The sequence below is a fragment of the Cyclopterus lumpus genome, chromosome 17 (assembly GCF_009769545.1).
Source record: "Cyclopterus lumpus isolate fCycLum1 chromosome 17, fCycLum1.pri, whole genome shotgun sequence".
Classification (NCBI taxonomy): Eukaryota; Metazoa; Chordata; class Actinopteri; order Perciformes; family Cyclopteridae; genus Cyclopterus; species Cyclopterus lumpus.
The window spans coordinates 12,328,461-12,338,682 of NC_046982.1; the positions used below are offsets into that span (position 1 = coordinate 12,328,461).

At 38.3% G+C, this 10,222-nt stretch overlaps 2 protein-coding genes across 2 annotated transcripts in view; both read left to right on the forward strand.

Moving 5' to 3' along the window:
- si:ch211-106h4.4 (MAM and LDL-receptor class A domain-containing protein 2) overlaps positions 1–2,712 on the forward strand; it is a 29,784-nt gene extending 27,072 nt beyond the window's left edge. The window contains exons 44-49 of the mRNA XM_034555401.1: positions 220–379; positions 470–584; positions 994–1,114; positions 1,903–1,999; positions 2,102–2,177; positions 2,260–2,712. Coding sequence (XP_034411292.1) covers positions 220–379; positions 470–584; positions 994–1,114; positions 1,903–1,999; positions 2,102–2,177; positions 2,260–2,361 — 671 coding nt within the window. The 3' untranslated portion in view covers positions 2,362–2,712. The remainder of the gene's footprint in view (positions 1–219; positions 380–469; positions 585–993; positions 1,115–1,902; positions 2,000–2,101; positions 2,178–2,259) is intronic.
- Positions 2,713–6,299: 3,587 nt separating this feature from the next.
- Positions 6,300–9,476, forward strand: LOC117746836 (peptidyl-prolyl cis-trans isomerase FKBP1A-like). The gene is made up of 4 exons (XM_034556147.1): positions 6,300–6,426; positions 6,546–6,593; positions 7,476–7,588; positions 8,545–9,476. The coding sequence occupies exons 1-4, from the start codon at positions 6,390–6,392 to the stop codon at positions 8,671–8,673; spliced, it is 327 nt and encodes a 108-aa protein (XP_034412038.1). The 5' UTR covers positions 6,300–6,389; the 3' UTR covers positions 8,674–9,476.
- Positions 9,477–10,222: the final 746 nt, after the last annotated feature.

Below are 10,222 nucleotides of genomic sequence, written 5' to 3' on the forward strand. Positions count from 1 at the left end.
AGTAATCTAAATATATTATCATGAGCTTGCAAAAGTAGACAAGTTTTCAGTTTGCTTTTAAAAGAGGAAAAAGTCGAGGCTGACCCTACTCGCCAGAGTGGGGAGTAGCTTTAGTGAAGCATACCAGCTGTACATGCGTTTCATTTAAAGTGATGTCGACCATATCATGTTATGACATGAATTTGTTATTTTTGAGCGATCATGCCATGTTTCCCCCAGGTTTCTATCTCTATGTGGACAGTTCAGTGGGTGAGTGGGGAGACTTGTCCTTCCTGATCAGTGAAGTGTTCCAGCCGTCCACCAGAGGTCACTGTCTGACATTCTGGTACCACATGTATGGCAACCATGTTGGGACTCTGAGAGTTTACATAAATGACAGGTAACTAACTGGTAATGTCTAACTAGTTGCTCCATTAAACATAATCTGTACATTGATAACAATTTAAACCTGTGCTGTCCTGTCCCGTAGAAAAACGCACTCTGGTGGAGACGAAGAAGGGATTCTGAAGTGGATTGAGACCGGAAACCAGGAAGCCAGGTGGCAGGAGGCCAGTGTGACCGTTAAACATGGAGAAGCATTCTGGGTAACGAATGAATGCAGATACATTTACACCAGTACTTTAATTGTGGTACTTCTACTTTACATGTTATGCTGTTTTATACTTCTACTATGCTACATTTTAGAGGGAAGTATTGTACTTTTTCTCAACGACACTCAGCCCCACTTTTCAAATGAGGATTTTACAAAAACCTAAAAGAAGTGAAATTATTCAACATCTAATCTTGTGACTCTTTGAAGGGGCCGTACTCCTATCTTAGGAACCACTGGACTAAACAAGCTAACTGAATATAAATTAATCAAACTTAAATAGAACAGCAACATGTAGTCACTAGTGTCCGTCACTTTTACGGTGATAACTTGTATTATCACACATTAAACAATAACAATAGTATTTCACCATTGTGTATTTTTGATTTGATTTTTTGTTACAGTTTGTGTTTGTGTATCAGCGCGGTATCGGTATGGATGGGGATGTTGCTCTTGATGACATCACTATCCTCCCTGGCAGCTGCTTCTCAGAGCCCCCCATTGACCCGCCTGGGGATAATAACGGTAACTTGAGACCTTCCTCAGCTGCTTTACCTGAGCAGACCCTTATTCCTTAGTTGTGAGAAATGAGAGAACCACGTTCTGCTGTATTTCTTTCTCTTATGAATTGATTGTCAATTTATCTTACAAAATACAAATAATTAACCCATATCTAGATATTAGTTGTTTTTTTTAAAGATTAATTTGCACTGATATGGATTGAACACTTGTGCCCAATTTAGCAACATCTTTTGTCTGCATTATGTATCAGCCTGGTGTTATTTCAATTTGTCTTACTGTCAACAAAGCTCATGGAATGGCCAAAACCATTTGTCCATCTCTAAGTGCTTTCAGGCTTTCCCTCCCCGTCTCGCCCATTTTTTCCTCATGAAAACTTGAATCTAACAATCAAACAATAAACAAAGAGGAGTAAATATTTGTTCATGACTATTTTCAGCCGCGGATGAACATGTTCATTAGGTATTTAAGGACAGTGTGTGTTTCAACAGTTTTTGGACCACAAAACAGCGCTATTGCACAGAATAATAAGCTTCATCAGGCTTTATCGACACAGTCGACACTTGATATTGGGATAAATGAATTGTTCATGTTGGTCTTTTCATGTTGACAATAAGAAAAATACAGAATATCACCAGCCTTATTCAAGAAAAGTTGATATCAGAACAAATAAATAAAATAATTCCATATGCAAATGCTCTAAATTAAGGTCAGTTTAAGATTTGGTGCTAGTGGAAAGAGTTTGTACAAAGTGTTATGACAGAGGCTGATGTCAGCTGTTTCTGTGTCTGCAGAGATATTGTCTGCAGGTCTGGCTGTTGGTCTGACTATGCTGGCTGGAATCATCATCTCAATCGTCCTCTTTATGATGAACAGGACGTGTAGTATAACGTACAATGTCGTTCATAAATACATCATCATTTACATTGTGCATATAAGAACACCGAAGAATGCCGGTTTATGTTGTCTGACATTTCTGCTTGTGTGTCTCAGGAATCAGCCGACAATTGTGAATGACGACGCAATGAACGAGAACTCTGCGTTTGACCTCTTTGACTGCAAGATAGATGTAAGTAAGCAGGATTTATTTTCATAAATCATGTCCAGCATTCACAGGACACAGATTATTAAAACAATGTGTTTCCTCCCAGGGCACAGAACATGGAACTCAATCGGACTTTTCCTTCTTCAACCGTCTGTATAATCCATCTCCACTTGTGACTGACACCACAGTAGCTTCATCTGATGCTTAGTCCAGATTAATAACTTAGATGAAACAAATAACCCATTCACCAATTTGTAAATTCTACCTGTGTTCTTGGAGATATTTGATTCCCATTTTAACTGTTATTTATAAGATTAAATATTGATGTTAGTTGGGTATTTTGCTGAGAAAAGAATGCATGAAAAGGATAAATTAATGTTAAAGTGAAAGGTAATGTCAGTTAAATGAGAAAGTATCAGTTGTAATAATGACAAGGGGAGTAAGAAGCATGTGATCAGATGTTTTGCTAATCTACAAACCCCTTGACTGAGGATTGTTGAACAATGAAAATGTAAACTTTTTGGAAAATAGAATTAAACATACACCGTGTTGTAGCTTGTTTTATGTTGTTGTTTTATGTTGTTGTTGTTGTTGTTGTTGAGTATGCCTATACTATTTTGCCAAAAACGTTTAGTCTTGCATTTTTAGAAAACTGTACTTTGTCTTCTGTTCTGGTTTCGTATTTGAAACAGTGTAGTAATACCTGTTAATGCTTTTTTATGTATTTACAGATTTATTTAAATTTCTACATACATATGCATATCCTTAATAATTTTTCCATGATTCAATTATTCTTTTTCATTTTAAATTTCCAGTGCGAGTATGTATATAACATAAAAAAACTTAAGGACACATGTTTAAATGATTAAAAAGTGGAAGCCCCAAAAATTATTTTATGTTAATCAAACATGTTTCAATAAATGTAATGATTGCTATTGTTTGTAGAAAGAGAACACAGAGGTTGGCCTGAACAAATTACACATCTACATTAAAAGTTGAATGACATATTTAAATTTAAATATTTTTCATTGATTAACTGTATATAAACTAGTTCAAACCAGTTGTGACAATTGTGACAGTAAACTACTCCTTGTGCATTTATGCATCAATATTACAAATCTAATGATGTCAGGTATAATAAGATATCAGTTACAGGGGGCCTTTTTCTGCAGAATGAGTACTTTTTATAACTATTTTATAGTCAATAGTCATACACACACAGCTCCTTTCTATCTCTGTTGTTCTGCTTTCAGTGCAGCTTGTTTTAAGGAGAGCTTTTATCCAATCAGATATCACCTCCATGTCTCTATGTAAGAAGAGAGGCCCGAGGCCCTCTAGGTAGCATTTGCAGATTAAAGTACATGGGACATTATCGTTGATTGTCATAGTCTTCAACCAATCAGATCTTTAGTTTGACATGTTGGGCGTATTCTTTGACGTGACACAGCGACCTAAGTAGCCTGTAAGTACGTCAGCATTAACATGCGCTGTGATTGGTCAGTGGGCCAGCGTGACTTTTGTCCAACAGAAAGCTAGTTAGTAGAACTCAGTAGTAGCTGGATGGAACTGAAGCCACTGATAAACTACAAGGAGAGGAGGATGAATGTCTTGAAGTAAACTGCTTTTTGTGTTTTTACATCTGCAGAAGTGTTGTGTTAATTTGTCTATGGTGTGGTTTGTATTATATAGTTAATATTGTTTCTTCTTATTTGAATGGTTCGTGCTCCTGAGTGTGCGGTGATTTAGTTCCGCATTTTTGTTGGATTGTTTTGTAATAAATAAATGTGACTGGTTCTTGTGAACCATCTTGATATCTGCAGACAACCGACTAGCTTTGGCTACCATGAAGGTAGAAACAGACCTCTCCAAGTAAAATATGCACACTAGTTTGTCAACTCCTATGACTTCACTGCTTGTATTATTAACAATCACCAATGGAGCATGAAGATCAGCGTGCAGAGTCTTCTTCGGGAGCGTTGAGAGAACACCACAGATGGCGACACTTAAGCAGGCACATCTTGCAAAAACAGTCACGCTTTGCTTCTTCACTTTGGCCTCCAAGTGCAAGTGTAAAGCGTTGTCCGACCGACGTAAACATTTCAGACATTGGAACAGAAACGCGATGGGAAAATTCTAAACAATAGACATTTTAATGTAATGTATATCGCCGTAGCGGCAACGCGGGTCTAACAAATTACACTATTGATTTTAATTGTGGGAAAGGCAGAATCTAGTATTTTGTTTTTGTAGCTTGGACCTTTATAAAAGTTGTGGTGTCTCCTCCTCTGTTATAATGATATTGGCAATTCGTTTTTTTTTACACAACTATTATGGGTCCCCCCCCAACTTGAAGGAAATGCATTACTAAATCACTGGAATCCCCTTTTAACAGAGATGCCAATGAATATCAAACCATATTACTGCCTTTTGATGTAGCTTTCTTTTCACCTCCACAGATGAGCATTGGCCAGAGGGCCAGGTTGACCTGCTCACCGGACTACGCGTATGGTGCTGCAGGTCGTCCCTCCCATTTATTGAATAATACAAATAAACTTGATTTTTTTTTTTTTTTTGAATTTTTAGCTCTTTCTTCCGTTGTAGTGAAAGACACATGGGATACAAATATATAATACTGACATCAATAAACTTGAAAAAAGATAAAATAGAAAAAGGACAGAGAATAAAGAGGAAAGGAGAAGATGGGTAAAATGTAAATCAAAAACTACTACACAACGAACAATTAATTGAATGTGTTATTATCCTCTACATTTAATGTCGAGCATGTACCATCTTACTCTCAGAGCTGGAGGTTTTCCAATAAAGGAAGCTATAAAAGATAAAGATGTATGACACGTTTGTGTCTGTGTTCTGTGTTGCATCTAAGAAACAACACATGTCCCAAATGGGGACAAATGAGGTTGAGTTTAGTTGAAAGTTAAAATGGGGATTACTATACAGACATAACCCCTTTCTTGCTTCAAACTTTTCATTTACATTAATGAATTCAATATAATTTTGGGACAGAAGTCTGGTATTTTGATAGATGTGCTTTATTGTGGGTCAGTGGTTAGCAGGTCCGTCTTTCAATCAGGGGGTTCGTGGTTCAACCCCCGCCCTAGTCGATGTGTCCTTGAGCAAGACACTTAACCCTGAATTGTTCCCTGTAGGTGTGTCTACAGTGTATGAATGTAACATGATTGTAAGTCTCTTTGGATAAAAGCGTCAGCTAAATGACATTTAATAATGTAATGTAATAATTGCAACATAATTGTTGTTAGTTTGTGTTATTACATTACCATCCACCATTATTTTCTGTGTTTCATCATTTCAAACGCCTCGTGGGATTTTTAAACTCACCTACAATCACCTTAAGTCGTTGAAGGGCGATAATATGTTCTGCCAATAGGGGGCAGTGGCGGCTTTGGTCTGGTGCTGTAATTCTTGCGTCTAGAGTAGACTGAACATTATTCGCACATGCGCAAAGACACCGCTGATCCCGCCCTGGTATATAGACCGGGATGTAAATGTAAATGTTTCTTCACTGTCACACGAAAATAAATCACCTCACTCACCTCGACCATTGTGTGTGTGCCTCTCTGTGACATCAGCTACACGTCTAGTCATCATGTCAGTCTAAACTGTACGCTCAAAAATACAGAAAGGAGTGGGAATCAAACCCTGAATTCAAAGGCTGGCTGAAGCCGTTTATTGGTGGTGACACACAGGCATACTACCTGTATTGTAAGGCTGATTTCAATTACTTTCCTTACTGAGGAGCTGGCAACACTGAGTGGGAAGCTTTTTTTATGGACTATGGTTCGGCAGACAGGTTCAAGCAGAGTACGCAGGCGTACAGACAAAATGAACTGTGAAGGATCAAAGACAACGAGTTTAACCCATAGATAACCCAGACTGTCGGTGTAACCGGCAAGAAGCCATAAACCAACCTCCACAATGACGAGGAGGAATAGTAATTATCTTTAAATTCATATTAAAAATATTTACTCAAGTGAAGCTTTTTAAAACCGCCGTCTCTAAAGCATTTAAAAAGCATTTGTACATATTGGATTTATCAGATGACGGACTGAGCGCCGCGGCCACTTGCGGAAACGACGCCGCGCACCACGTGCCGGCCGTGATTACGTTCTCCTCTTCTTCTTCTGACGCGCATGCGCATCACTTTATATAGCGAGTCTAATCTACGCTCGTGAGAGGAAAGACTGCACGGAAAGAACAATGGGCGTAGAAGTCGAAACCATTCAACATGGAGACGGTAAACGATTTATTTGATCCGAATCTCTCGATAACTGAAGTAAATGTCCTGTTGTTTCAAAATATAGCCCGTTTTTTGTTTTTTTAACTCCACGTTGTTTTTTTGTACCCTCATTTCAGGAAAGTCCTTCCCGCGGAAGGGACAGACTGTTTCCGTCCACTACGTTGGTAAATATATCGTTATTTCACTGCCGACTGCTCTTTTAGTGCATTCACATTACCAAATGTTCCCCACTCAAATATAAACCTGCGGTCCATTTTGGGAAGCGAGAGTCGATGCTGCTCTCGTGTCTGTACGGTAACATTAGCTTAGCACAAGTCCTGGGAACGGGGGCGACGGCCAGCCTGGCTCCGGACCAACTTATCAGAATATGCAGCTGCCAAATGCTCGCCATCTTATACATTCCACGTAACGTCAGCCGCCCCTTGTTGTCTGTACGTGTGACTGTATTCTGTGAGTTACTTAATGGACGTTTAGGTGGTTTAAATCCCCCCTGACAAACAAAGTATTCCTTTTAGCTAACCGTACATGTTGAAATGTAACACGATTTAAAGTGCTACAAAACAACATGTGCATATTTGTTTATTGCATGTAGTGTTTATCAGTCTAGATTGTGTTTAAGTGAGTCGTCTAGTTTTGGATATGTCGGCCATAAATAGGTCTGCATTCTCTCGAATATAATGGGACTATATGGCACTCAAAGCACCACAATACATTTGAAAAACTACTACTACTAATAATAATAATAATCCATTTAATTTATATAGTGCTTTTCAAGATACTCAAAGACACTTTACATTATACAATGGTGTCTTGCTCAAGGACACATCGACTAGGGCGGGGATTGAACTGCCAACCTCTTGATTGAAAGACGGGCATGCTAACCACTGACCCACAGTCGCCCCACAATAATAATATAATTGAGAATACCTTTTGCCAGAAATCCTGACTGGGTTACTCAAGATAATCCATACACACAACCGCTCACAACAAGGTCTATGTGTGTTTTAAATAAGGTATTTTTTTTGTTTTTCTTGGTTGTTGAACAGGCACGCTGACAAATGGAAAAAAGTTTGACTCCTCTCGGGACCGAGGAGAGCCCTTCAAATTCAGCATTGGACGTGGTGAAGTCATTCGTGCTTGGGATGAGGGTGTAGCTCAGGTAAGAAGACAGGTTTAAATGTGGCCACGCTAACAATTTTATACATCAGGATGAGTTTACAGATGTTGGGGATTACTATCGGACCTGTGAATTAGGGCTCGGTAATTTGGTCAAAAAGGAAAATATTTTCTTCAGAGCTGGAATAATTAATTTTTTAATAATTCCCCCTGAAAAATGTGCCTGGACCACAACATTATTAAAGTGCCATGCCTTTTTTTGCCCTTCATAAGCAAAGCAGTATAGCAGTATTTAGTTATACCAGCACCACCTCCTCATCTCCCCTTGTTAGTGTTTTCCAGTCTTCATCTTGATATCTGCAGACAACCGACTAGCTTTGGCTACCATGAAGGTAGAAACAGACCGCTCCAAGTAAAATATGCACACTAGTTTGTCAACTCCTATGACTTCACTGCTTGTATTATTAACAATCACCAATGGAGCATGAAGATCAGCGTGCAGAGTCTTCTTCGGGAGCGTTGAGAGAACACCACAGATGGCGACACTGAAGCAGGCACATCTTGCAAAAACAGTCACGCTTTGCTTCTTCACTTTGGCCTCCAAGTGCAAGTGTAAAGCGTTGTCCGACCGACGTAAACATTTCAGACATTGGAACAGAAACGCGATGGGAAAATTCTAAACAATAGACATTTTAATGTAATGTATATCGCCGTAGCGGCAACGCGGGTCTAACAAATTACACTATTGATTTTAATTGTGGGAAAGGCAGAATCTAGTATTTTGTTTTTGTAGCTTGGCCCTTTATAAAAGTTATGGTGTCTCCTCCTCTGTTATAATGATATTGGCAATTCGTTTTTTTTTACACAACTATTATGGGTCCCCCCCCAACTTGAAGGAAATACATTACTAAATCAATGGAATCCCCTTTTAACAGAGATGCCAATGAATATCAAACCATATTACTGCCTTTTGATGTAGCTTTCTTTTCACCTCCACAGATGAGCATTGGCCAGAGGGCCAGGTTGACCTGCTCACCGGACTACGCGTATGGTGCTGCAGGATACCCACCTGTCATTCCAGGAAACTCCACTCTCATCTTTGATGTGGAGCTGCTGGGTTTTTCTTGAAGTTGAAGCTCTTCACAGTTTCTCATGCCATCAACATCTGACACAAATAACTGTTTATTTAAAGGTGCCGTCAGCAGCGTTTATATACATGAATAATCCACTGTAAAAAATAATTCTGATATCTTGGGATGATTGAGACACATTTGACACACAGCTAATGGTAGTGCTAAGATGACACCGGGATCTAAAAACACATGGAAATGGTGCAAGTTATTTCTTCCAGGATTCATGTGGCCTCAATTTCTACGTTTGTCTGAGAAATCATGGATATAATTTGAATAATTAGAAAGACTGATGTGCTTGTGTTTTTAAAACAATCCAACAGACCGATGACCTAATCTGAACCATACACTAAATGTGCACATAATAAATAATTAGTTATGTCTATTTATTCCAGTGTCCCAAAAATAGTGCGGAAATGATTATTGTCAAAAATGTGGATAAAACACCTTTTTAATGAAGAGCTTATTTGTTTTGGTTTTGTTCTTGCATTCATGTATCCCTTCAACAGATGCATTGGGTTGATGGCTTGGAACTTTGATACAATGTAAAGAATGGCTTTCAGACAATAACGTCTTATGATTATCATTTTCACTCCGACATGTATTGCCTTTTATCGTATAGATTTTGAATCCTGACTTAAACTTTGTTCTTGTCATTTCAACAAGTTAAAGGCCTCAAGTGTCCTTGTGTTATGTCATGCTTAATGGGTTTGTTGGTAATGTTTTACTTGAGTCATTAATTAGAACAGGTCTTTTCCATGGGTATTGCATTGGTGCATTAAAATCATCAAGTATACAATATTAATGTGGCTTTTTAAATTGTATTCACATGATTTAGACTTTGAATGAGCAGTTCTGATAAACACTCTTATTTTGACTGAGAACAAATCTCTCCGGGTGACTGACTCAGGTCGACCAGAGAGGCCTTTCAATATTTGCTTGGTAGGGGTTGCAATGTAGTGCTTTAGGAATGTTTTTACAAAAACAATACTGTTGTCAAACCGGTTTCTCCTCTGTGTTCAGGTTGTAGCCAATATAATGCAGCCGTCTGAAACATGTCGGCTCGCAGGTAAAATATCTTGGTCATCCCAGCCTCTTGTGAGAGACTTAAGTTCTTCCTAGTGTTGGAGGAAGTTTTTTTACTTCAGTAAAAGTACCATAGTGTAAAAATGCTCTGCATGCGAAAGTACTGCATCTAAAAATTGTATCGTCAGAAACAACTCGAAAGTGAAACTACTCCATTCAGACAAATGAACAAAATGTAATGCATTTCATAAATAACATTTAAACAGATTTTTGAATGAGTATTAACTACAAATAGATATTCTTAAGTAAGTGTAGGGTTTGTATATATAAGTTAACTCTGAGCAGAGTAATATTTACAGGTTAATCAGATTTACCACACAATATAAAAAGACGAAGCTTGTGTTGTCAAAGCATGCTGTGTATTAATGATTGCATAAATACTTCTAAATTGGCCAAATTCCTCCCTTTGCTCTTGATGTACTGCATATCTGTTTTGTTTTTTTTAAACACATTGTATTAAT